This window comes from Oryx dammah, unplaced genomic scaffold (genome assembly GCF_014754425.2).
Source record: "Oryx dammah isolate SB20612 unplaced genomic scaffold, SCBI_Odam_1.1 HiC_scaffold_10, whole genome shotgun sequence".
NCBI classification, from domain to species: domain Eukaryota; kingdom Metazoa; phylum Chordata; class Mammalia; order Artiodactyla; family Bovidae; genus Oryx; species Oryx dammah.
Genome location: NW_024070194.1, coordinates 5244231 through 5271876, shown reverse-complemented (window position 1 = coordinate 5271876; position 27646 = coordinate 5244231). Strand labels below are relative to the sequence as shown.

The following is a 27646-nucleotide window of genomic DNA, read 5'->3' as shown; positions in this document are numbered from 1 at the left end:
GTTTTTCTGGAACTCTCTTGCTTTTTTGATGATCCAGCGGATGTTGGCAATTTGATTTCTGGTTCCTCTGCCTTTTCTAAAACCAGCTTGACCATCAGGAAGTTCATGGTTCACATATTGTTGAAGTCTGGCTTGGAGAATTTTGAGCATCACTTTACTAGCGTGAGATGAGTGCAATTGTGCGGTAGTTTGGGCATTCTTTTGCATTGCCTTTCTTTGGGATTGGAATGAAAACTGACCTTTTCCAGTCCTGTGGCCACTGCTGAGTTTTCCAAATTTGCTGGCATATTGAATGCAGCACTTTCACAGCATCATCTTTCAGGATTTGAAATAGCTCCACTGGAATTCCATCACCTCCACTGGTTAACACCTTTTCTTTCAGCAACCATCCTTTCCTCCTCCTCTCATCCTGTGGTTGGGAAATGTTGATCCCACTTCTGCAACTCTAGGTGGGTATTTCAGCCCTAGCCAATCAGAACACTACCATCCCACTCCAACATGGTTGGTTCAGGAATAGGGATGTGACCCAATCCAGGCCAGTAAGAGCCTGCCCTGGGACTTTGGCTGCATCTGCTGGGAAGGAAAACATTTTCTACTGAGATATGGAGCTGGTCCAATGTCAACCTCGACTCGCTTGACAGAAAATAGAGCTAGACAGAGACACCAAGTTCTGATGAATCATGTGTACCCCGGGGTCCCACCAAACCTTAAGTCAGAAACACCTCTAAACTTTTCAGTTACATGAATTATTTTCACTACTGATTTTTGCCTGACAGTTATAGTTTCTGTCATTTAGAGATGATAAATTCTAATACCCCTTCCTTTTGTGGCCCCCTCAGATAGTCTCAAATCAAAAGTCTACACTGGTGGTTTTCTTAGAACTACAGGAGAATCTAGTTATCTCAAAATAAAACTTTTTTCAAAAGTCTAGTGGTGGGCAAAGTTTAAGGAAAATAAAGTTATGGGTCACATTAAAAAAACTCTATCTGTGACTGCTCTAGAGTTTTATCATTCTCTGTCTCCAGAAGGTTTTTGTTTTTCCTTGTTAACATTATAGAAACTATCTAGCCCAGACTAGATTAATTGTAAATGCCTGTGTGTTCACTGCTGAATCCCAGCGCCTGGCATATAGGAGGTACCTTGTATTTGTTCAGTGAATAAATGAGCAAGATACTTGTTTAACATGTCCAGTCTCCCCATTTAGCTGTCCATATAGTTGGTCCCTATTTTTCAAACCTCATCTTCCACTGTCCCCTTGCTCACTCCAGTCCAGCCGCATTCTTTTAAAAACCCCAGGCACGTGCCTGCCTCGGTCTTTGCACTACTGTCCGGCCAGGAGGGCTTTTCCCACAATTCTTTCCTCAACTGGCTCCATCTCCTCCTCCAGGTCTCAGCTCAGATGTCACCTGCTCAGAGAGGCCCTCCTTGACCTGCCAAAGCAGCCTCACCCCGCTTTTCCCATGTCATCCCAAGCGTTTCATTTTCTTCACAAATCACCATCTGAATGTCCGTGTGCATTATGTATGTTTATTGTCTCTCCCCCCAGGAAGTCGACTCCACCAGCGAGGTCCTTGTTTGTCGGCTCATTTCCACGCTTGGCGGCAGTAAACCTTTGCAGAAGCGATTCCTCAGTAGGGTTCTGCCTCCATGTCTCTACCCCCATGATCTCCGACATGAAAATTCCTCACGGAATCATGGGGCCCCCTTCTAAAAGGGTCTGGAGCAGATGTCAACACTGATTCACTGTCTCGGGGGACAAAGCCTCCATCTTAGCAGAGGGCTGTGGGTGAAGCTGGGAATAGGGGTGGGTGGGGCCTCACCCTCCAGCCTCCTTACTTCCCCTCCCCCAGCCAATCAGGAAACAGGAGGCAGCCCAGGTTAAGTAGACTCTTGCTGCTTTGTTATAAATATATTATGTACATCCAAAACATGACATTAAAATATTACTCCGTGTTACAGAAAAGATATTAAGGCTTTCTATTATTTACATTAAACAAGCAAGCACCGTTAAAAAAAAAAAATAACCGAAACAAAAAAGCCCCACTCTTCCTTCTCTGACATACCCTCAAGTTAGAGGAGACACCCTGTCCCTTTCCAATGACCAAGACCCTTTGCAGGGGCTGTGCCCTTCGAAGACATCCTCCGATTAGAAATGTCAGCTCTGGGTGGAATCACACAGATGGGGGAAGGGTTGGGGAGCACAGAGTCCACTCGATCAGGAAATTTCGGCTTCATCTGGCCAGCTGCCCCCAGACCCTTGCTGCACTTTGCCGCCCTTGGGTGGACAAGCTAGGCTGAAGGTGGTGACTGGGCAGGCTGTTCACCGAGGCCTTTGGAGTCAAGTCTGCAGGGCCATAGCGGGGTGACGGTCCAGGGACAGTCAGCTGTGCCTGGGGGCTCCTAGAGCCCTGGCAGGCAGACAGATAGGAACAGGTAAGATGACTCAGTGCTCCGATACCAGCCACGCTGAAGGGCTGCCCAGTGGGGCAGGGGGTGGTGGGCGTGTGGGGAGTTGGGTTGTGTGAGCTTGTCCTCAACCCAAGGGATGGCTGAAAGGGTGGGGCTCTTTTTTTTTTTTTTTGCAGTCAGGCTTGGCAGACAGAGCAGCTCAGGTGGCTAGGGAGGGGCCAAGGGGAAAAAAAAAATGAAGGAAATGAAAAAAATCAGTGGCTCAAGTATTGTGTCACAAGGGGGGATGGGTGGGCTAGAGGTGCCCGGGCCCAGCCCAGGAGGTGTGCTCTCCACCTGGAGTGGCCAGCGCGAGAAGGCTGGAATTTGGCAGATGGCTTCAGTTTGGGGGAGCTGGGGAAGGTTGGCAACGAGGTGGTGCCTGGAGGAGTTATTTGATCTTCTGCGCCCATTTCATGTCATCTGCCCGAGGCTTCTCGCCTGTCAGGGCCTGGATAATGTCCTCCAGGCGTCGCCAGAAGCCCATCCTCTCCAGAGGGTAGTTTAGCCAGCCTGCAGCAGAGACAGGGCAGGGGGGTGTGAGGAGGGGTTGAATGGGAGAGCAACAGTAAGAGCACAGAGAGAGACAGCTGGCCCTGCCTTGGGCAGCAGAGGAACTGGGAGTAGGTCTGCAGAGGGCAGGGGAAAAGGGCTAACCAAGGAATCTGGGGATGAGGGCTTCCCATCAATGGGCTGAGGGGCTGCTCAGACATACACCTTCATCCCTTCACTCACCTTCTTACTGAGCTCTTACTATATGCCAGGCATGGAGGCAGTGTTTCCTATCATTTGGCTCTAACGCCACCTCTTCCAGGAAGCCTTCCCTGACTACCACTTAGCAGCCCTCCAGGCCTGTCACATCACCCATCCTTATTTCTTTACAGCCTTCATGATAACCTGTAACCATCCTCATTAATTTGTCACTTCCCTGTTTAGTGTTGGTTTTGATCTCCAGCTCCCAACCAGAACCCCATGTTCTTTCACTGTTGATCCTGTTAGATCCCAGGGCCTAGGATGATGCCTGGCATGGTAGCTAAGTGAATAGTCTTATTTCCATTAAATAAGCCTCATAATCTTATTTAATCTGTATTACAGTCTCCCACCTGAACCTTGAACTAGGTATTATTATGAGTCCCATTTCCCACATGAGAAGACTGTCTTGGAGGGCAGTCTCCCAGTTAGTACCTGGCCAAACCAAGATTGACCCCAGCCCTGGCTGAACAATTAAGTGATCTCCAGAACAGCCTAAAATTTACCCCTCTCCACCTGCTCCTAAAAAGCATGACTTTAGGATGTACAAAAAAATATTTTCTGTGGCTCTCAGTTCTGCTTTCAGAAACGCAAAAACAAAAACCCTACAAAATACCTGACCAAACTAAACCAAAGCAAACCCAACCCCTGCTCCAAACCCGTAGGTGTCGCTTACTGAGTACCCGCTACGTGCCAGGCACTGCATCTGCCATCTGACCATTCACACGGCAGCCCTGGCAGGTGGTCTGTGAAGGAGTGGCTGTAGCCTCATCTTGTGAATGAGAAAACTGATAACCAGGGAGGCTTGTGAGCCTCTGAAAGTTGCCTATGGAGGAGGTGAAGGTTACCCAAGCTGGCCTGACTTAACAGCACCCGTGATATACTTAACCTTAAAAAGATACCCACGGACCCCGGAAAACCTGCTTGCCTCACCTCCTTGGCACTGGCTCACTGACTCCGCATGTGGGCCTCCCGACTGCCCCCGGGGCACATGTTCTGGCCTCAGGGCCTTTGTCCTTGCTATTCCCTCTGCTTGGATCTATCTGTCATTTATCCGCAGGGCCCCTCTCACAGTTTTCAGATTTCTGATCTCCCCCCGACTCTCTGCTCTCCACCCTGCTTTGTCTGTCCCCATGGCATCTCCCACACCTGGAGTTTGCCAGCTCCCCTATCCTGGCCCTCACTCCACGCCAGCCTCCTCGCTGCTCCGGAAACAAACCAGGCGTGTGTGTTCCTGCCTCCTTCACCTATTGCTCCTGTTGCCTGGAGAGCTCTTCCCTCCAGGTCTCATGACTCTCTCCCTCAGTTCAAATGCCACCTTCTCTGGGAGGCCTTCCCTGACCAACCCATTTAAAGGGGCAAAGCTCCCTATTTCCCTCTGCTACCCCCTTCTGTGTTATTTTCTTCCTTGGCAGTTAGGACTGTCAGATGTAGTACTTATCGCCTGGGATGTCCCCTCTTAGAATGCTATAAAGGTAGGGATTTTTGTGTTTTGTTCAGTGCCATGGCACACAGTAGGCACTCAATAAATATTTGCTAGATGATGGGTGGCTGGCATCACAACTCTACGAAGAGGGTGTGTGAGTGTCTATCTTATTTATGGCTGTGTCCCTGGCACCTAGAAGGGTGCGTGGCACATAGTAGGTACCCAAGAAATGTGTGTTCTGAGAGAAAGTTCCTCCAGGACTGTGCCGCGTCCCCCCGTGACCTCTGCCCCTAACCCTAAGGACGGAGCGGCAGTCGGAGTGGGGGCAGCCCGCCCCTGCTATCCTGTGAACGCACCCGTGGTGATGCAGAAGTAGGTCTCGTGGGGGGAGACGTGGTGGATGCGATGGTGTCTGCGGGGCAGGATGATGTGCCAGTCCTGCAGGAAGGTGACCCAGCGGGGCAGCCCGAAGTACGTGTGTGACCACTTGTGAATCTGGTTGGTGAAGGTGCTAAAGATGACTAGGCAGAAGACGAAGCACTCCCAGGGGTACAGCTGCTCCAGGACTTCTGCAGGGTGGGGAGAGGGTGGGTGCCCACGGGCCCCAAACAGCTGTCACATAGGGCAGGGGCCCACTGCCAGCCTGGCCCTCACCCCTTGCCCCTGGGCGGCAAACTTCCCGGGATGGCAGGCACCCTGGGCTCCTTCTAACCTCCCACATGGCCTCTGGCAGGCTCAGACTCTCCTGTGGCCTCAGTCTTCCCTTCTGCTCAGTAGGCAGAATAGGAATAAGCAGAAAGAATGGTTGAGAATGTGGGCTTTGGAGTGAGGCAGGGCTGGGTGCAAGTCCCTGCTGTGACATTTCTTGACTGTGTGAACTTGGGTCAGCGACTCTACCTCTTTACATCTCAACTTCCTCATCAATGAAATGGGAATAAATCTTGGTCCAGATTCCCTAGAAGCAGAGCCTCGCTGAGACGAGGACTCATGTGCACGTGATTTATCTGACTGGGGAGGGGAATCTTCTGAAAAACACCCAAGGGAGTGAGGAAAGCAGGACAGGGCAGGGGAAGAGTTAAGCAAAGATGGGATGGGGGGAGTCTTGTCTCAGCCTGATCCGGGGGGGCGGAGGGTGGATTCTGAAATGCTGATGACTCCACAGAGTGAGTCCCACTCAGAGGCAGGGGGCTGGTCTTTTGCAGGCTTTTTGGGTCACTGACTTCAGGCTTATCCCAAGGGGAGGGGTGGGACCTGTGCTGGCAGTTCTCAGAAGGGAGCTCACAGTCGCTCAGAGCAGCGGGGAGAGGATGTGGTCAGACACCACACACACTCAGCCCATCTCCCCACAGGGCCTGCTCTGAAGACCAGCAAGGTGTCAAGCTGTTAGAACAAGAGCTGGCTCAGAGGAAGGAGTCTTCCCCCATCTCCCCCTGCACTGAGGTCACTGAGGCTCAGAGAGGTGATGGGACTTGCCTTGGGACAAGTTCCCTTCCCCAAATAGGCAGGGCAGAGATCTGAACTCAGGAGTGAGTTTAGATCAGGCTATACATACTCTTTCCACTAAGCCCAGGCAGCAAGATCAGAAGCCCCCAGGGCCAGGCAGGTGAATTCAAATGAACAAGGTTGGGGGTGGGGGCGGGCGGAGGTTAGGACTGCAGGGAGCATCGGGGACTGTGGCAAACGGGAGAGCATGCATCTTGTGCAAGGGGGACCCCACAGCTCAGCTCCGGCCCAGTGCAGCCAAATGGGAGCCAGGACACAGGTGGCCAGGTTGGATTGTTCAAGAGAAGTTGGAAACAGATCTTTATGTCAAATATCCCAATTTTACATGAGGGCAACTAACTAAACTTTTGTAACACTGAGGGGTGAAACACCCACACAAGCTATGGGAGGCTCGCGGTGGGGGGTTGTGTGCTTCTCCTCGAGGGCTCTCTGGAGGTTCCCCCGCTACCAGCTGGCATGCTTACCTGGGCTCCGGGTGCGGAACTTGTAGGCCATGTTTAACAGTGGCAGCAGCGTCAGCAGGCAGTTGTCCCCGTTGGTCTCGATGAAGTCGTGCCGGGTGATGGCTGTTGGGTCGATGTGATGCTCCCGGAATGGCCGGATGAAAGCCTAGGTGAGGTGGGGGGATGGGAGAGGGGACACAGCCGACCAGTCAGCCCCTCTCCCTGACCTCCTGCACACACACTCCGCGCGGGAGCGCCTCCTTGTCTTTGGCACGCTGCCCCAGCACGGCACTGCTGTGGGTCCCTCCAGCCGTCAGGTTCTGGGTCTAGCAGCTTTAGCAGATGGGTGCAAATGACCTGGTGGGACCTCCGGCTGCCTGTCCCTCTGTGGGCCTCAGTCTCCGGACCTGGGCTATGGAGGGGGGGTTGGCGACAACCTCCACCCTCCTCTCCTACCCTGAGGCAACTGAAGAGACCCCTCACACTGACAGGCAGGTTTTTCCTGTATCCAATCCCTCCTTCTGGTAACAGCCTCCGCTTCTTCTCTTAGTACCAGCTGCTCCAATCAGGCTGCCTCCTTGGACCCCAGCCTGGCCAATCAGAGCGTCCCATTCCTCTGGCCAGAGTGACTGGCTGTGTGATGGCCATGTGACCCAAGCGAGGCCAATGGGGATGAGCCGTGGGACTTTGGTCCTAACTATGGGAAAGGGGGCGGTCTCCGCGGAGCACTGAGCTGGGAGGATGGACCTTGAGGCGATGAACGGTCATCCCGGCTACCTTAGCAGGGGAGAGCCCACATGAGTGTGGAGCCAGCGGAGGGGGAAAGCAGAGACAGGCGTGGAGAGGGACGGGGTCCAGAGAATACAGTCTATTCGTCCTACTGGACCCAACCACGCCCTAATTTGGCTTCTAAAATTTTTGGTACACAAATCAGTACCTTTCTGTGGTTAAGTGTGTACCAGATTTTCTATCCCAATCAAAACGTCTGACTGATACCAGATAAAGTTCAATGGAAACGAACAGTGAGGTGCAGCAGGGCAGGCAGAGGAGAACAAGATGCAGTATGGCCCCCAAGTTCAAGGGGGTCCAGTGAGGTGGACATGTATCAGAGCTCTCTGTCCCAGGCCTGATGCTTTTGCTTCCAGGAAATCACAGGGGATTCCTGTTCTGGTCTTGAAGGCAGGTGAGCGGGGGTCAGGCTGGAACCATGGTTCCCACATTACAGGTAGGAAAATGGGCTCAGAGAGGAAAGGGGACTCAGCTCAGGTCAGACAGCCCCACCTTCTCCTGGAGGAGACAGGCTGGGCTTCAGGGCTGGGTCAACATACCTACCTTCCCCACGATGGGCAGCTCCACGGAACCCCAGGTGTCGGCTCCCCAGTGCACCAGGCCGGACAGGAAGTCAGCAAGGAGAGCCCCTGCGACTGTGGACAAGAGGAGGGTGAGCTGGAGGTGGGGATGGGGGGGTCGAGGGCATGTCCCTGCCCGCTCCCCACCCCAACTCAGGAAGTCATTCGCTCAGTCATTCAGGTTAGGGTGTTCCCTCCTCTCCTTGGGACACTCTGCTCCCTGTGAATGGAGCAGCAGTCTGTCCCTTGACCTGATCATCCCCAGGGAGACGTGGGGCCTCACTTCCTAGATGAGGCTGGAAGAGTAAACTGGGCTCAGATCACCCGGCCTTTCCCTGTTAGGAGCCGGCTGGCACTTTCTCTCTGACCCACAATCGCCCCGCTCTACTCCAGTGCTACTGGTGATAGATGGCAAGGTCATTCTGGGGTTTGGTGTCAGGAAGGACCCAAGGTCCAGACAGGAGCCACAGCCTCGCAACCCAGCTTTTACCAACAGTCAATGTGATCACTGGGCCCCCAGCAGCCTTTTCAGAACAAAGACCCCTCAGCCCCCAAACCACATGCTCACTTGAGGGTTCAGTACAATCCAGAGGGTAAGTGCTGTCACGCCGGGACTCACATGCCAGCTGTCACTCGCCAGCTGTGTGACACTGGGCATGTTCCCTAACCTCTCTGTGCCCTAGTTTCCTCTAGCCAGATGAGAATGAGGAGGATTAAAAAAGAACACGGCAGCTACTGTTTACTGAATACTTTCTCAGTGCCAGACACGCTCGATCTTCATGAATTCTCACTATCTATTAGAAGCTGGTACCATCTTTATTTTTACTTAATAGGGAAACTGAAGCTTGGAGAACAGAACTAACTAGACTGTGGTCGCATACATGGCCAGTGGCAGAGCCAGGCTCTTAAGCTACCTTGGGGTCCAAATATCTTGGTAGGATGCACCATGACACCGTCCACACAGGGAAACCAAGGCAGAGTGGCCAGCCCGCTGCCCAATGTGGCGCCCCAGTACCACCCCATCCTGCTCCCCACCGCCTGCGTCTCAGCCCTGCTGGCATATTCCCCTTCCCTTACACCCCCTTACAAGCCTTTGGGTCTCTGCACTTGCTCTTCACTCTGCTGGAACATTCTTTCCCAGAATGTAACGCAGCTCACTCCCTCAATTCCTTCAGATTTTTGCCTCAAAGTTCCCCGGAGGACACCTAATCTAAAACCGTAAGCATGCCCATCTCCCAGCATTTCCTGCCTCCTTTCTTCTCCAAGCACCTATCACCTTGGACTTCATTTCTGTTTACTGTCTTCCCCTATAAAAATGTCAGCTCCCCAAAGTCAGGAATTTTCGTCTTTCATTTATGGCTGCATCCCACTTCTCGGCACACAATATGGGTCAGCACACGTGTTGAGCGAATCGATGGGAAGTGCTAAGTACAGTCTGTAGTGCAGAGGGAGCCCCCAATACTATTATTATCTTTGCTGTTGTTCATTTAGTCCATAAAGGCAACATTCTGCCAGGGACCTACTGGCCCTGCACTAGAGCCAGAGATGCATCGGACATTGGCTGAACTCATGTCATTGGGACAGAGATAAGGGGCAGGGGAGTTTGCCAGGGGGTACAGTGGAGAGGAATCTGCCTGCCAGTGCAGGGGACACAGGTTCAGTCCCTGGTCTGGGAAGATCCCACATATTGCAGGGCAACGAAGCCTGGGCACAAGCAGAGAGTAGCCCCCGCCCGCGCACAACAGTGAGGACCCAGCACAGCCAGAAAAAGAAAAAAATAAGGACAGGGTGAGGAAGGGGTGATGCTGCCTGGGGGCCGCGCTGGGGAGGGGGTGCACAGGGCTGGGCAGTCGTGCTTCTCAGGGCGGTGGAGGGAGGGTGGGCCCGGCTGGGGAAGGGGCTGGTGAAGGCTGGGAAGCCCAGGGCTTTTGCACTTGCTGCTCCTCTATCTGACGCCCCACCCACTCCCTGAGACCCCTGAAGGGCTGGCTCCTCCTCCGTCTTCTAGCTCAGGGTAAACATCACAAAGCCCCCGGGCTAAAGCCATCCTCCCAGGCAGGTGCTCTTGGTCACATCTCCTTGCTTTGTTTCTTTCACAGCACTGGTCACCATCTGAGGGGACAGCCTCGTTTATTTTCCCCACTCCTCGGATGAGGAAAGGGGCTCAGGGAGGTTGAACCACCTCCCTGAGTGGCAGACCTGGTTTGAGGTTAGTCTACCAGTCTCCAAAACCAGCACCCTTTCATACCCTTACACTGTAGGTGTAGGGGCATTAATAGAGCTCCTGTTGCATACGCAGGATGCTGTGTACACACTGCCTTGTGTCTACCGCGAGGGAATAGTGGCACTGGGGCCAAGCTAAGGGGGAGCAAGATCAAGAGTTGGAGGCACTGCTGTGTGACCCTGGGCCAACTCTTTGCCTGCTCTGGGCCTCAGCATCTTCCCTTTGCCAGCGAAGGGTCGGCGGAGGTGCCTCTTGAGCCCCCGTCTCGTCAGCCTGAGCTAAGGCGCTGCCTCAGGAGAACGCAGCCCTCCAGCAGGCTCCCTTATGGTGCCGTTTTCCTCCTCACCTTTGGTCCACGCAACCACCAATCTGCTTCCCATAATTATACACTGGTTTTGCCAATTCTGGAACTTCACATAGATGGATCCTTATGGGATGTGCTTTTTTTGGGTTTAGCTTCCTTCCCTAGCATAATGCTTCTAGAGGCATCCATGTGGTTGTCTCAGGAGTTCATCCTTTTCAGTGCCAAATAGTATTCCACCACCTGGATGTACCACAGTACATTTATCCATTTTGCTGGTGGACAACAAGGCTGTTTCCAGGTTGGGGCTGGAATGACTCAGCTCCTGTGAACTGTCATTCACAAGCCTGTGTGAGGACATATGCCTTCATCTTTTTTGGGTAAAGATGTCAGCCATCTACCTACCTATCCATCTCCCCACCCACTTGCTTATTTAGTTTTACTTGATATTTATTGAGCACTTATAGTTACCAGGCCCTGTGCCAGCACCTTAAATGTTTTATCTCTCTTAATCCCTAAACTGTACCAAGGCAGGCCAGTCCTAAGCCGGTTACAGATCTCATCTCCTTAATCGTCCTAAGCACTTAATCCTTACAGATGATGTGTGTGTGCTAAGTTGCTTCAGTCACGTCCCACTCTTTGCGACCCCACGGACTGTAGCCCACCAGGCTCCTCTGCCCATGGGATTCTGGACAGGATAGGGGCAGGCAAGGATACTGGAGTGGGTTGCTGTGCCCTCCTCCAGGAAATCTTCCCAGCTCAGGGATAGGACCTGCGTCTCTTATGTCTCCTGCATTGGCAGGCGGGTTCTTTACCACTAGCGCCACCTGAGAAACTCCTTACAGATGATAATGATAATAAAAACAATACTAGAAAAACGTTTTATAATTACAGTTAACACTAAGGTGCTTCCCGTGTGCTGGGTCCTTTGTCAAAGGTGTTAAAAAAGTGTATATTGGGAATATAAATCCCCACAGATTAAACATGTGCTGTGCAGTGACTTCTCTACCAGGGGAATAATAATACGAAAGGGAGGTGGTGAGAGTAACTTTAAAGGAACCTGACGAACACCACTTGAGCCTGGTGGTCAAGGTCAATGTCATGGGGATCAGTCATGCTGATAGTATATATCCTTGCTATAGATGGTGAGGAAAATGGCACTTGACCTCTGGACTCTTCCTCCCCAAGACACACAGCCCATTAACAAAAACGCTAGACAAATCCCAGCAGACGAGCACCCCACAAGACACCCGCACTCCTCCAAGCTGTCCAGGTCACTGAAAACAAGGAAGATCCAAGAAACTCTCAGCTCAGGAACCTCAACGGACATGACAACTAAATGTGATGTGGGATCGTGGATGGGATCCTGGGATAGAAAAAGGGCAGTAACTAAAAATTAAGGACATCCGTATACGCTGCTACATTTAAAACGGATAACCAGCAAGGACCTACTGCACAGCGCAGGGAACTCTGTTCAATAAGCGGTAGCTTGGATGGAGAGGAGTCTGGGGGAGAAGGATGATCTCTGTGGCTGAGCCATTCTGCTGCACACCTGAAACCATCACAATGCTGGCAACTGGCTATCCTCCAGCATAAAACAAGAAGCTAAGACACAACCAACCAACCAAACAAAAACACCCGAGACCACACCGTTCAGGGTTCCATTTACATGAGATATCCAAAATATGAAAATCTACTGATACAGAACGGAGATCAGTTAGGACTTAATGGTTAAGAGGTACAGGGTTTCTTTGCAGGGTGACAAAAGTGTTCTAAAATTGAGCATGGTGATGATTAGGTAACTTGATAAATTTACTAAAAACTACTGAATCGTGCACTTTGTATGGGTGAATGCAATATTGTGTGAAACAATATGACGACAAAGCTGTTACCTAAAAAAAATTTAAAACTGAAAAACACTTAAGGACCTCTGAATAAACTATGGACTTTACTTCATAATAATGTACGCATATTGGTGAATTCATTGTAACACACATATGACACCAATATGAGGTATTACTAATAAGGGGAACTGGGGCCAGGGCTTCTATGTGAACTTGCTGTATCTCTCTGCTCATTTCCTGTAAATCTAAAGCTGTCCTAAAAAAAGAAAGTCCATTAAAAAAAAACTGTATCATCTCACTTCGTGTCCACTGTGATAGGCCCCACCACATCCCACCTGCCAGAGGAAGAAATGAGACCTGGAGGGTAAGGAGGGGTCAGAGCTGCTGGTCGGTGGCCAGGGACCAGAGAGAGGGATGTTCATGATGATGCTGAGCCTCCATGTCCAGGTCTGAGACAGGAACGGTATTTACGTCGCTTAAGTACCATCAGCTAGTAACGGGCAAATGCAAGTCCTAAGGGCTTCCCAGGTGACGAAGTGGTAAAGAATCCGCCTGCCAGTGCAGGAGACACAAGAGACGCAGGTTCCATCCCTGGGGTGGGTAGATCCCCTGGAGAAGGAAATGGCAACCCACTCCAGCATTCTTGCCTGGGAAATCCCATGGACAGAGGAGCCTGGCAGGCTGCAGTCCATGGGGTTGAGAAAAGTCAGACACAGGGAGCGACAGCGCACAGCGCAGGCCCGTGGGGTACATAGGCGGCCCCCAGTGCAGCCACAGTTAGTAGTTAAATATCGCTCCCCTCTCGGAGCCTCTGCGGTGTCATCTGTCCAGTGACCAGCCCCTGGCCTTTTCTGGCTGCCCAGCAGGGAGGAGGAACGTGGGCTTTACAGAGATGCCAGGAATTATTTTTGGAGAGAAGAGAGTCACCCCCACCCCCCACCCCTGCCTCCGGGAGGAAATGGCTCTGATCTATGGGCCGTGGCCGTTTCCAGAGCGTGAGTCCAGGCTTCCAGGCCTGCTGCCCGAGTCCTCTTTAACAGGAGCAGGGCTGGCAGAGGCGGGCACACAGAAGCTTCTTTGTCCCAGGGCTGGTGTCAGCGCCTGGTGGCTGGCTCACCCTGGGGGCGGCCTGAGCCTGGTCACCACCCTGCCTGCAGGACATGGGGCCAGGCTAGGAGACCATGATGACTCACCCCGGCCACCCTGAGACCCTGAGACCGCTCCCTGGGGCCTCCACTTCCCCACAGGCCACGCGCTGGGACCTCTCCGCCTCGCCCACCCTGAGGCCTGGTGCGGAGATGGGGCTGAGACAGAAACAGACACTGCTGAGGGCTGGTCCTTGAGGTGTAGCGTGTGTGTTTAGTCGCTCAGCTGTGTCAGACCCTCGGTGACCCCACGGACTGTAGCCCACTAGGCTCCTCCGTCCATGGAATTTTCCAGGCAAAAATACTGGAGTGCATTGCCATTTCCTCCTCCAGGGATTGAACCTGAGTCTCCTGCAATGCGGGCAAATTCTTTCCCTGCTGAGCCATCAGGGAAGCCCTGGTCCCTGCGGTCCAGGGGCCAAATCTTGTCTCTACCACCTTTCAGCTCAAATCCAGCTGAGACTCCTCCTCCAGGCCAGACTCCTGACCAGAGAGGCCGGCCACGACCCGAGGCCCTGTGACTGCTGGATCACTGCTGACCTCTGCACTCACTGTGCCTTCCGTCTGGAATTTCTAGTCCCTCCTTCGGGCACCAGCTCACCACCCCCAACATTCTCCCTGCACTTTCCCCAAGTGCAGGAAACCGCTCAGGGCTCCCGCGGTCATCCCTAGGTCACTCATCCGCTGCGGCCAACGCCGTCCTTGTGCGGGCTGCTGAAGACCTCCAGGGGGACAACTCCGATGGTCCCTCGTGGCCCCATCTTGCTCCTCTGCTTGGTGGGTGCTCCTCGCTGACCCCAAGTCTTCTGAAACACCTTCTCGTCTAGGTCTGCGCTACCCTGCCGGCTCCTCATCTTTCCTCTTGGCTGGCTCTTCTTCCTCTTCCGGCTCTGGAAGTCCTGGGGGTCTCAGGCCTCTTCTCTGTTCGCACAGAGCACCCCCGGGGGCCCTCCGCCAGCACCTAGGCTTCAAACAGCATCTCTCCTCCCGGGACACCGGGATTTCCAGTTCCGGTTTCCTGCTTCCCCAGGCAGCTCCTTTCTCGAGGCTCCTCCACTTCCCTCCCGGCTGTTGGTGATCACTTCCCTCAGGCCGCCAACCCGTCTCCCTCTCACCGCCACAGCCAACCTGTCAGCACCTTCTGGCAGCTCACCCTTCACAGCGCACCGGGCTCTTACCACTTCTCAACACCTCCGCTGCCCTGCTGGGGTCTGGGTCACCACCTTTGCCTCTCCTCCAGACCTCTCTGTCCCCACCCGCCTACCCTGCTGCATCAGATGATGTCAGCTCCAAGGGGAAAAGGGCAGTTTCCATTCCAATCCCAAAGAAAGGCAATGCCAAAGAATGTTGAAAACAACCGCACAATTGCACTCAACTCACACGCTAGTAACATGATGCTCAACATTCTCCAAGCCAGGCTTCAACAGTACATGAACCGTGACCTTCCAGATGTACAAGCTGATTTTAGAAAAGGCACCAGAAAAGGAACCAGAGATCAAATTGCCAACATCCACTGGATCATTGAAAAAGCAAGAGTTCCAGAAAAACATCTATTTCTGCTTTCTTGACTATGCCAAAGCCTTTGACTGTGTGGATCACAACAAACTATGGAAAATTCTGAGAGATGGGAATACCAGACCACCTGACCTGCCTCCTGAGAAATCTGTATGCAGGTCAGAAAGCAACAGTTAGAACTGGACATGGAACAATGGACTGGTTCCAAATAGGAAAAGGAGTATGTCAAGGCTGTATATTGTTACCCTGCCTGTTTAACTTATATACAGAGTACATCATGAGGAATGCTGGGCTGGATGAAACACAAGGTGGAATCAAGATTGCCGGGAGAAATATCAATAACCTCAGATATGCAGATGACACCACCCTTATGGCAGAAAGTGAAGAACTAAAGAGCCTCTTGATGAAAGTGAAAGAGGGGAGTGAAAAAGCTGGCTTAAAGCTCAACATTCAGAAAACAAAGATCATGGCATCCGGTCCCATCACTTCATGGGAAATAGATGGGGAAACAGTGGAAACAGTGTCAGACTTTATTTTTGGGGGCTCCAAAATCACTGCAGATGATGACTGCAGCCATGAAATTAAAAGACACTTACTCCTTGGAAGAAAAGTTATGACCAACCTAGAAAGCATATTAAAAAAGCAGAGACATTAGTTTGCCAACAAAGGTCCGTCTAGTCAAGGCTATGGTTTTTCCAGTGGTCATGTATAGATGTGAGAGTTGGACTATAAAGAAAGCTGAGTGCCAAAGAATTGATGCTTTTGAACTGTGGTGTTGGAGAAGACTATAGATTCCTTTGGACTGCAAGGAGATTCAACCAGTCCATCCTAAAGGAGATCAGTCCTGAATATTCATTGGAAGGACTGATGCTGAAGCTGAAACTCCAATACTTTGGCCACCTGATTCGAAGAACTAACTCCTTGGAAAAGACCCAGATGCTGGGAAAGATTGAGGGCGGGAGAAGGGGACGACAGAGGATGAGATGGTTGGATGGCATCACTGACTCAATGGACGTGAGTTTGAGTGAGCTCTGGGAGTTGGTGATGGGCAGGGAGGCCTGGCGTGCTGCAGGCCATGGGGTCGCAAAGAGTCGGACACGACTGGGCGACTGAACTGAACTGAACTGAACTGAGCTGAACTGAGCTGAACTGAACTGGCTCCAAGGGGGCCAACTGCCAGTGCCTTCTCACGGCCTGCAGGATAAAACTCCCAAGTTCAGACCACGGCCTTTAAAGCCCTGTGCGGCTGGTCCCCACGGGCCTCTGATCTGCCTCTGGCTACTCTTCCTCTGGTCAATTTTCTCCAGCCACACTGGCCTCCTTTCTCTTCTCCAAGCGTGTGGGGCTTACCCCAGACTCGAGGGCTTTGCCCCTGCTCTCGCTCTGCCTGGAATACCCGAGAGAGAGCCGCCTGCCCGCTCCCTCACCGCCTTCAGGTCTCTGCGCAAATGCCACTCTTCCAGAGAGACCTTCCCTGACCTCTTCCCTCTCATCTTCCCTGCCAGTTTCTGCCAATCTTGACTTTGCCACCCAGGATGGCATCATCTATCTGTATTTATTAACTGGGTACCTTTTCACGGCTTCTGGCTCCTTGGCTTTCTGGGGTCTGCCAGGGGCACCAGAACGCCTGGGAGATAGCAGCAGGCTAGGGGTGGCTTCTGTACGCTGGCACAGTACCCTTCCTTCCGGTGTGTCAACACAGAAATCAGGGTGACTACTTAAATCGATCAGGAACTGTGCAAACACTGCTATCAGAGGATTGTAGGCTGTTATCAGTCCAGAAGCAAAGGTGTTTGGTGGAAGAGCTTGGCTGATAAGCAGGTGAGAAATCTCCTGACCCCAGGGCTGGAAGATCTGGCCCCAGTCGGGGGAGGGAGGTGGTGATCTACCAGGGGATGTCCAGCCTCTTGGCTCACTCAACCCACCCGAGGGCTCTGGTGCTATGGGTCCTTTGCCCAGAGTGGGCCCGCTGCTGAGAACACGCTCTCCCTCCTGGTGGAGGCCATACAGTCCCTAGTCAGGGAGTCTGCAGTTTAGGAGATGGGCAGGTCTGGATACACCATCCCAGACCCTGCTGCTGCCCGACAGGGAAACCACCCGGGTCCCAGAGCAGGTGCCCGAAACTCTCGCTCGGTTGCCGCCTACAGTGCAAAGAGCCCAGGGTGAGCTTGGCACATGGTGGTGTTTGTTGTTGTGCAGTTGTTCAGTCGTGTCTGACTGTAGCAACCTCACGGACAGCAGCCCCCCGGGCTCCTCTGTCCATGGCATTTCCCCGGGAAGAACACAGGAGTGGGTTACCGTTTCCTCCTGCAGGGGACCTTCTGGACCCAGGAACCGTATCCGCGCCTCTTAGGTCTCCTGTACTGGCAGGCAGGTTCTTTACCACTCGTGCTACTTGGGAAGCCCTTGGCATGCAGCGGTCTCGGGAAATATCCACAGTTAAGCTGACCATTGAGAGGCAAGGTCTGAGCCCCGGGGAGGGGAATGTTGGGCGGTGTCCCCTCCCTACCTCGACCCAGCCGCTGCCCTCTCAGGAGGGATGCGTCTGGCCCTCACAGTGGCCCCAGCCAGCAGGTACTACAAGCAGCCTCACTTTCCAGACATGGCAGAGAGGCTCAGGGGTGTAATGACACTTGCCCACGGCCACAGAGCCCGGGAGTGGCAGAGCTGATGTGAGTCCAGGACATAGCAGTCCGCTTGTGATCGCCCCCAGACGGGTGTTGGGGCTCACACTGTCGACACCCCCGCCCTTGAATGTGCTGCCGGGGGTGCAGGTCCTTCTTGCCCCTGGACAGAGGGGGCATGTCCGGCTCCGTGGGCAGGGCCCGGCTCCTCAGCACTAACGGGTTACCCTCTTTCCCTTCCAGTTGGTCCAGCCCCCCAGCACATGCCCCCTCCTACCGCAGACCCCGATGGCTCAATTAGCAGGCCTGAGTGCTACTGGCCTGAGCGGCCAGAATGCTTTTAATGAGACTGTGGAAGCTGAACACTTGGGGCCGGCTGGCTGGACCAAGGGCACAGCGGCCACCGAGCCTGGGGTCAGGGTGACAAGCACTGGAGTTAGAGGGGAGAGCGGAGGGGCAGAGGGCAGGCAGGAAGGAATGACGTCACGCCAGGACCTGGGCGTGGAGACAATGAATTAGAAATCGTGTCGTGCTTTCCATTTTGAGGGGTGACCCCGGCCGGTCCCCGCTCTGAGGCTCAGTCTCCTGCTCTGTGTAACGATGCCAATGATGGCAGTGCCTGTCGCCCAGGCCGTGGACGCCTGAGGACAGACTGGCGGAAACCGCTCGGCAGGCACCGATGTGTGTAGGTTGTCCATTCATTCACTCACTGCTTTGGTGCGTGTTTATAGAGCACCTACTGTGTGAGGCATCGCGTCTGGGGACACAGCAGCGAAGACGCACAAGTCCTGACTCTCAGGGAGCGGATGTGTGACTGGGGGAGGCAGGGGACAAACAAACAGAACACAGGACAGAGCGGGTGCGGGGCGCCCGGCAGGGCTGCTGTTGTGAGGGAGGAGCTCCCTGAGGGGGACGAGGCAGTGAACCACGCAGGGCTCCGTGGGAAGAGCTCGAGCTCAGGAAGAGCACGTGCAAAGGCCCTGAGCTAGCAGCGTGCCTGACGGTGCCCGGGGAGGCACCGCGGGGAGGCTGGTGTGGCGGAAGCGGGGTGAGCCGACAGGAGGAGGGAAGTGAGAGGGGGAGGGCTGGGGGCTGTGCCAAGGAGCTGGTGTTCTGTTCTAAGTAGACTGAGGACCACAGACCAGTGGTGTGACCTCATGGGGGGTCCGATGGGATCCTCCCGGCTGCCTGTGGAGAGTGGACAGTGGAGGGCTGAGGTGGAGGCGGGGAGACCACGGAGGAGGCCTCTGCCACAGTCCAGCCTGGAGGATGGTGCTGGACCAGGGAGGGGACGGTGGATGCTGGATACAACTCAAAAGCAGAGCCAGGAGACTTGGTGATGGTGTGGATGTGGAGTGACAGAGGGGAGGAACTCAGGATGACACCCAGGTCCCTGGGCCAAGCACGGACACAGCTGCCACGTGTGTGCGATGGGCGACAGGGTCCCCACAGCCCGAACCCCATTCCTGTGCGCGCACGATGTGTGAGTCGCCATCAGCGTGGTGCAGACACTAGGTAGGTCCCTGGCCCCTGGGGAAACCGAGGCAGGCAGCGGGGCTGCGGGCACTCACCCACGCCCAGCATCACGAGGGGCGTTTGCTCCCAGCGGGCCAACAGCAGGAGGTGGACCACGTTGTGGGCGATGAGGCTGAAGCACAGGACCACGCAGCACCACTCCTGGAAGCGCTTGCCTGTAGGGAGAAGGGGCAAGAGTGAGTACAGGGCGGCGGGCCAAGGCCACGAGATCAAGGATCACAGCCAGGCAGGGCCGGTCTAGGGAGGGTTCTCTGACTGTTTTCCATGAGTCTGCAGTGCAGACTGCAGGCTGAATGCATGCCCATTTCACAGAGTGTCCCTGAGGCTCAGAGACTGGGACGGTCTGTCCAACGTCATATACTCTGGGCTGACTGTGTTAAACTAAACCCTTCTGCACACAGGCCTGGTGCCCACGAGGCTGGCCTTACATGTGCCGAGTCTTTGGCAGACAGGACCAGAACGTTGATCTCGTGGGCCCCTTTGGGCTCTCTCTGGAGACCCCTGAAGGAATTTTAATGAGCTTCTTTTTTTTAATTCTTATTATCCTATCACCTGCCCCCTTCTGGTAGGCAATTATTTGGAAGCGCTACAAACAGCTTTTAATTATGCATGTTCAGACCCTGTCCCATGTCCATCAAGCGGGGCTCCAGGCAATGAGTCAGGAATTCAGGAGAAACCAACCACGGTTATCACTTCCACAACTCCAGCCACAGGGCCGATGAGGAGGTCTCAAGCTCTTAACATCTCCAGGGGCTGGACAGGCGGTTTGAAGCAGTGAGGTGGGCTGGGTGGGGGCAGTGGGACACCGCAGCACAAGCGCCCCTCCTAGAGCAGGAGGCACTAAGTGGCTGACCACTGCCAGGACAGGGAGTGTGGGCCCAGGGAGGTCAGAGGCTCTAATTCTCAAGAGGAGCCAGAAATCAGGATGCAAGTATGAAACCATCTCTATAATTTTGGCATGTATTTTTAATATTCTGTGGGCTGGGACAGGCTGATTCACTCAACTGCAGCTTTGTTGACCATATCGAAACACTGAGAATAACCTCAGTATCCACTGCCTGGGGAATCAGACAAGTTAACTTGGTTTACAGTGTCCCTGTTGCTAGGCAAAAAGCCTGGGTGACTGTTCCTATGTGGCTGACGGAGGGACTGGATATTCAGGACAAACTGGTAAGTGCAAACAGCAAAGTGCCAAACATCCATTTACATAAAAAAAGAGAAAAAAACAGCCAAACAACTGTAGAGTTAAGACTGTCTTTTTGCCTCCTTTTGAATTTAAAATTTATGAATGTGCTATCTTAGCAAAAATCTCATAATTATAAATTAAAATTTAAAAACGCAAAAGGAAATAAAAGCACCGCCTGCGTGCATGTGACACGGTCCCCAGGAACACTGTTTTCTCAGGCAGCTGGTCTCAAGGACAGATCTCCTCTTGCAGGTCTCTCTGTGGAACCTCCACCTCCAGGAAGCCATCCACTCTTCCTCCTTTAACGCCTGGGCTCCCTGACCATGGGGCCCATCATGAGAAACTCTGCCTGCATAACCTCCATCCTCCTCTCCCTAAATGTCAACTCAGGAGGCCTAGGACTCTGCCTGCCTGGCACAGCAGGCCCCTGACATGCGTTGGTGCTTAATAAATGCTTGTAGAATAACAAATTCCTAACCACGATCCTAGAGGAAAACCACCAGGCTTTGCTTCTGGGCACCTTTCACTGAAGCGGTGTGACAAGGACCAGGCTCAGAGAGAACGGGCCTTGTCTGGGAGGCACAAAGCAGACTGCGCTCCAAGCCAGAGCCAGAACTTCCACCCTGTCAGAAGACCAAGGCTCCGAGTGGGCGAAGGACACGCCCAGGGTCGTATCCCTCGTACAGACGAGGACCTGGGGGCCCAGATAGGGCCAGGATCCTCCAGGCCTCACATGGAGGCAGGTGCAGAAGCCCCTCGCCGCCCACTCCGCAGTCAGGGGCTGCTTCCTTGGCACCCCGGGGCCCTGCCACCCCAGCGCCCCAACCTGGCGTCACCATGACAGGACCCTGAAGGGCCTTCCCTTCTGTGCCTCTGGTCTGCGGCCAGGACCGGGGGCTCAGAAGCAGCAAGCCGGGAGGGCCGGCGGTCAGGGACGGGAGATTCCGCAGTATGATCTGCCGCCCCCCAGCCTGCAGCGCCAGCAATGAGATTAAGTGACAGGAACAGTAACCAGGCCGATCGCGGGCTGGGCACAGCGTGCAGCCCACGCCAGAGACTGCAGACCCACTCCCTCTGTCCTGTCTCATTTATCCATCTGTGGCTGCACTTCAGTCCTTCCCAGCATCAGGGTCTTTTCGAAGCATGAGATGGTTGGATGGCTTTGCATCACTGACTCAATGGACATGAGTCTGAGCAAGCTCCTGGGAGGTGGTGAAGAACAGGGAAGCCTGGTGTGCTGCCGTCCGTGGGGTCGCAGAGTCGGCGACCACTGAGCGACTGAACAGCAAACGGCTGCACTGGGTCTTCTTGGCGAAACACCGGCTTTCTCTGGTTGTGGGGTGTGGGCTTAGCTGCCCTGCGGCATGTGGGATCTTCCCGGAGCAGGGATCGAACGCACGTCCCCTGCACTGGCAGGCAGATTCTTTACCACTGTAACACCAGGGAAGTCCCCCCGCTCTGCCATGTTTTGCTCTTAGTTTTTTTTAAAAAAGGAGCTACGCTTAAAAAAAAAAACAAACCCTAAATTCCTATTTTCCTGCTTCCTTTAAGAAAACAGGCTCTGGCCACCCCAGGTCTGAGCCCCCCTCAGATGGGGGCAGAGCTCCTGGCTTACCCCAGCCCTCTCTCCTCCCTGAGGCCTCATCCTGGGGGGCTTCCCCTGATGGCAGTGCTGGCCAGGCCCCTGCAGTCATCTGGGTTTTCAAAGATGAGGCACAGTCTTTCATTCAAGTCTCAGTGCCTCGAGGGAGGAACTGTGTGATCTCACTTCTTGGATGAAGAAACTGAGGCTCAGCAGGTAAAAACCAAGAGCTGGGTTTGGATCCTGTGCCTGTAAGTGGGAGACCTTAGCCTGGACGTTTGGGACTGTCTTGATTCCAAAGGTAGCCCAACTCTCTTCCCTTGCCATGGACAACATCCCAAAATCTGAATATTTTCCCATCTAAACTGTCCTCTAGGCTCTGGAGTCTTCTGCAGAACAAGTGCCTCAACTATGACCCAGAAAAAACACATCTATTATAACAAGCATTCACAGAGCACCTCTTCCATACCAGCTACACTGCCAGGGAGGATCCCAGCCAGCCCAGCCTGCTGTACACCAAAACCTGGGGGCTATCTTCCCTGACCTTCAGAGGGGAAACTAGGCCTGGAGGGAGGAGGTGTCCGAAGCCCCTTGAGAGTCGCCAAAGTCAACATGGACAGTGAGCCGGGCCGGGACCGCACGGTCAAGGGGTCTAAACGGGGTCACATCACAGATGGGCAGACTGAGGCCGGGGAGGGGAAGGCCTTTCCTCCGTATAGAGGGCGCGGGCCACCTCCAGCACAGCACCAGGCCTTGCTTCCCTGAGCCAGCCCCTGGCCTGACCATGATCGGAGCCGAGGGACAGAGGTGATGCCTGCTGGCCTGGGGAAGGGCCAAGCTGGCGTGTGGTGGCTGTGCAGGGGCGGGGCGGGGGGCACCTCTGCTTTCCTGAGGACAGGTCACAGCCGGAGGCCTGGCACCGGGCCTGCCTCTTCTGGTTTCAGTCAGACGAGCCCTGGAACTTGCCCTTAAGGTGGGTCCGGGCCCACTAGGACAGGGAGGTCGGGGGACAGGAGGTAGCGGGGAGGCAGGGACCAGAGAGACGCAGAGGAAGAGAGACAGATGGGAGAGAATGGCATCAGAGACACAGAGAGGTGAGAGACAGGGAGAAGAGGAGGAAAGAGAGAGATGGGGGGTCTCTACATACACGGAGATGGAGAGAACGAGTGTAGCCAGAGAGAGGGAGAGACAGATACCCGGGCCAGGAGTGTGACGGACCAGCCTGGCCAGGAAGGGGCCTCGGGAGGCCCTCTGGGGACAAAGCCCAGCTCAGCTCCAGGATGGTAGGCCAGGACCCCCACCCGGCACTCCTGACACCCTTCACCTCACCCCCACACCCACGCTGAGTGCCTGTGTCCCACAGGCTGGGGTTGAACAGGGGCTCCGGGAACCTGCCAAGATCCACCCCTGGAGTCGGCGTATCCACATAGCCAGAGGTCAGCTGGTACCCGCCAGTTTGCAGGACACCCACCTCGCCTCTGGGCCTGCCCGTGAGGCTGGGGGAGGCCTGCCCAACCTGCCCAGCCGTCACAAGGGCTGCACCTGGCAGATGGTCTGCAAAACCCAAACTTGGACCCTCTATTGCTCCCAGGCCCCAGGCGCGTCCTCAGGGCAGACTCTCAGGGTCCAGGAGATCGGGCTGAGGCTCTTCACCCCAAGTTGCCCCGATCAGACCCCTCACGGCTCTCAGCCGACACGAGGCCCATCGTGTCTGCCGCCAGCCCTGCAGGCATGCTGCCCGGCCGCCCTGGAACATGGGCCCCCTCCCGCACCCCCACCCTCGGCAGGCTCACCTCCACAGCAAAGGTTCGGAACACGGAACCCAGAACGCCCCAGAACAGTGTTCAGGTTCTGGCCCTGCTAACTCTCTGTGTGACCGTGTTCATCACTCTTTGTTTGCTAAGCCTCAGGGAAGGTCTTAAAGATGGACAGGGTGCAGCCACTCCAGGCCAGGCAAACATATGGTGTCCCTGGCGAGGCTGACCTTCCCCTCTGGTGAGCAGAAGCAAGCCAAGTCCCAGGCAGGACAAGCACTGGGAAGAACACGTGTTGGGGGTGGGCTATGAGGAGGCTACAGGGGTCTCCGTTTCCTCCCCTGTAAAACGGAGTTGATACCAGGACACTCCTGAGACAACTGTAAGGAGGCTGAAATGAGAGCATAGGGAGGAAACGCCCAGCACACAGTCAGGGACCAATAAATGTCAACTATGTTAACTGCCTCATTGTTGCTGCCAGCTGTCACGGTACCAACCTACCTCTGGCCCTGTGAATCTCAGGAATCCACTCCCAGAACCCTTCCTGACTCTGCCCTGGTTCCCTCTGCTCCAGCCCGCGGGCCGCCTCAGTCTCCCGCAAACACTTCAGGCTCGCTCCTAACCTCAGGGCCTCTGCACTTGCTGTGTCCCTGGTCTGGACCCATCCTTCCTCAAATATCTTCAGGCGTCCCTCCCTTCTGGTCTCGGGTCAAATGTCACCTGTTCAGGGAGGCCTTAACTACCCCCCCTAAAATGTGACTGTCCCCAACTTCTCCCTTTTTGGCTATTTGTTCCGCAGTACTTGCCACCACTGGGCAAGCAAGCTATTTCCCTTATTTACTGGGTTTACAGAAGCCCAACTCTGTTTTCCCTGTTTTGTTCACCACTGTTCCCCAAAGGGTTAGAACAGGGACTGGGACAAGGGTCCCAGTGCTCAGCATGTGTCCCTGGTCCCTTACGTCATAGGCCAGGCCCGGAGAGATGGAGGTGCTTCCCCAACGTCAAGAGACAGAGGCAGGCAGAGGGAGGCCTATGGAATTTAGAGAAGCCAGTCTCTTTCTGCTTCACTCCCCCTCCCCAGGCACTCCCCTTGCCCCACCCAAACTCCAAGTCGGGAGGAGGCAAGGCCTCTGATTGCAGGTTTGGGGGACTGCAAGACTGTCTGCTCCCTTAAATCCCTGAGGGGCTGTCCTTCAGACGGTGAGGGGCACTTGGGGAGACCAGAACTGGACAAAGATGCAATCATGGTGGAATGAGAAGCGGAGTCCACAGGGGAGGCTTGGAACACCTTTATGATTTCAAGGTCTGCAGGGTTTACTTGAGTGGGTGGAGCTGGACACCAAAGGAAGGGGCCTTTGAATCTTACCCTGGATTTCCAGGTGGTGAGCCTGAGGACCACAGAGATGAGGCAGTGTACCCCAAGTCTCACAGGAGAGGTTGGGCTATGGCACTAATAACAGGGATTCCCTATTGTTTGCTAGGCACTGCAAACAATGATCTCATTTCCCCTTCCCAGTGACACTAAGGAACCGATAAGCTTTATCATGTACCCATTTTAGAGGTGAGGAAACTGAGGCTCAGACAGGGCCAGCACCTTGGCCCAGGTCACACAGTTAAGAAGCAGAGTCAGGATGCTTAGTCCAGGCTGCCCCAGGCAGCACCAGAGGTTTTAGGTCCACAAGCTGGGTGCTGGGGGAACTGGTTAAAGACACTACGGCATCATGGGCCAGATGCCCAAGTTAGGTTTGGAAAAAAAAAAAAAAAAAGACTCAGAACATGAAACTGCAAATCCAGAAAGGCCTCTGGTGATCTACGGCTCAGGTCATAGAGACAGCTATGGCAGAGATGGTATGCAAACCCTGGCCAGTCAGGGCAGAAAGCCAAAGGTGGTGGCGGACTCATTCTCACCTCAGGCAAGGGATATCTATGCGTGGTGGCCCCCTCCCCCTCCCCGGGGTAAAAGGAAAGATGTCACAATGTTTGACAAATAAATAAAGCTGGATGAGCTGGCGACACCCAAGCATAGGGGCCTCTCAGTCACCTGACTCTGGAGTTCACAAAGGCAATTCCTTAAGCCCTGGGGACACTTGGCTCTGCTGGGGCCTGGCAATGAGATTCCTGAGGCTCAAGTGGAAGTCAGAGAAGGGGTGGAGGTCATTGCTTGCTAGAGCAGAAACGGTAGGCCCAGCAGGCAGACACCGGGACCTTGTCGGGGGGGGGCAGAAGCAGAGCAAGGGTCTCCAACTTTGCGGTCTGGTCTGTGGACAAGTCCTTATGGAGGAGGTTAATATAAACATCTACGTGGGGGAGAGGAAGTGGCTGGGACTGGGGTTTAAATTTTGAGAGAAAGCTTAAACTGGAAGGTGTGCAGGGAGGCTCTCACCAACCAGAATTTCAAAATACAGGGTGAGAGTTAATTTGCGGGGTGCGGGGGGAGAGGTGAGGGTCTATAAACTGAAGCTATAAATCTAGGATGGGGCTTTGGAGGATGGGCGTCTGGGGCATTCGGTACGTGGGGCCCCCTGAGTTGAGGTTCCCAGAGCAGACCTGATATGCTCAGATTTGTAAGGTGAAGTCACTACAGCCCAGGGCCCCGGCAGGGGTGCAGATAGGGCCCTAGGGTGTGAAATCTGTAATCTGGGGAACCTGGGATAGGGTGTAACTCTTAGGAGGGGGGCCAGTACATGTCGCTGAGGGGGGGTGCCTTCGGCTTGGGGTCCTGGCGTGGTGGGTCCCCAAGACTAGGGGCTCTTTACAGCCGCGGGGACCCCGGGCTAGGATTGGGATCCGACAGCGTGACGGGAGCTGTTCGTAACCCGAGGAGTTGATATGGCAGCTCCTTGATCCGGGGGACTGTCTTTGCATCCAGAAAGCCCCGTGGCTGGGGTTCTGGTTTGCGCTTGGAAGGGGCGCTGGGGTGGGGTCCCCAGACTTAGGGGCGCTACTTGCAAGTTAGGAGCCGCGGCTGGAGCTCTGCACCGGGGGCTGAGGCTGGGGTTCCGATCCAGAGGACCAAGGATCGCGGCCCCGCAGCCCAGGCTGGCTGGTGACTGCGGGCCGGGAGAGGGGGCCGGAGGTCCTACCTGGGGAGTAGAGCGCGGCCAGCTCGCGGGCCCCGGCGTGCTGCGCGCCCCAGCGCCGGCAGGACGCCTCCTCATCGTCTTCGAGCTCTGGCTGCTGGCCCGGTCCGTCTTCGGCGTCCGCCATGGTCCCTCGCCCGGCCAGCCCGGTGCGCTCCGCTGGCGGCGGCGGCAGGGCCGCGGAACCGCGGCGAGATCACGCCGCCCAATGACGGCCCGGCCCGGGGCGCGGCCGCGGCGCCGGCGGGGGTCTCGCCCGGCCGGGCGTCACAGCCAATGGGGTCGCGCGCCGGGGGCCGCGCCAGCCAATCAGCGGCCGCCGAGCCGCAGCCAACCGCGGCGCGCGAGGGGCGGGCCCGCAGCGTACGGAAGAGCCGGGCGGCGGCGCGTCTCGGCAGCTCGCGCTTCTCTGCACGTCGCCGCCGCACTGTGGGTCCGAGCGCGCTGACGGCCCCGGGAGGGCTGTGTTTACCCCCGCGGTGCCCCAGGTGCCGAGGGCCGAGGTCTGAGGGGCCATCTCTTGGGCACTCTCAGGCCGGCGTCTGTGACGGGCAGGGGACGCGCGGGGAGGGTCCCCTGGCCGGGGAGGGGAGGCCCCGTTTGGAGGGTCCCTGGCCGGGGCCGCTTTCAGGGTCTCCGAAGACCCCGAGCGTCGCCCCTCACCGTGGGTCCCGCTCGCGCGGTGCCCCCGGGGACAAGCCTGACCGGGGGCTGGGGGCAGTGTCCCTCGGAGGGAGGAGACAGGAAAGTGATAAGAGTCTCTGTCAGATTTGGTGAGCGCTGACTATCTGTTGGGCGCCGGGCCAAGAGCTCGACCGCAGGGTGTTTTTTACTCACAGTCCGGAGCTGGGTGGCCTCCTCAGAGGCCCCTGTCACCGCAGCGCCCGGAGGTGCCCGCTTCTCCGGTCACTGTGACATCACCGCGCCTTCCCAGTG

At 55.1% G+C, this 27646-nt stretch overlaps 1 protein-coding gene and 1 long non-coding RNA gene across 2 annotated transcripts; one reads left to right on the top strand and one right to left on the bottom strand.

Annotated features, from left to right (window-relative positions):
- Window positions 1-321: 321 nt before the first annotated feature.
- LOC120869100 lies at window positions 322-2663 on the top strand. The gene is made up of 2 exons (XR_005722425.1): window positions 322-1745; window positions 1866-2663. It is a non-coding gene; the product is annotated as an uncharacterized LOC120869100 (long non-coding RNA).
- Window positions 1884-26952, bottom strand: PEDS1 (plasmanylethanolamine desaturase 1). Its single transcript, XM_040248184.1, has 6 exons — window positions 26714-26952; window positions 19144-19263; window positions 7903-7994; window positions 6592-6736; window positions 4981-5193; window positions 1884-2961 (listed from the first exon to the last, which is right to left on the bottom strand). Exons 1-6 carry the CDS (start codon window positions 26835-26837, stop codon window positions 2840-2842), a joined length of 816 nt encoding a protein of 271 aa, XP_040104118.1. The 5' UTR covers window positions 26838-26952; the 3' UTR covers window positions 1884-2839.
- Window positions 26953-27646: the final 694 nt, after the last annotated feature.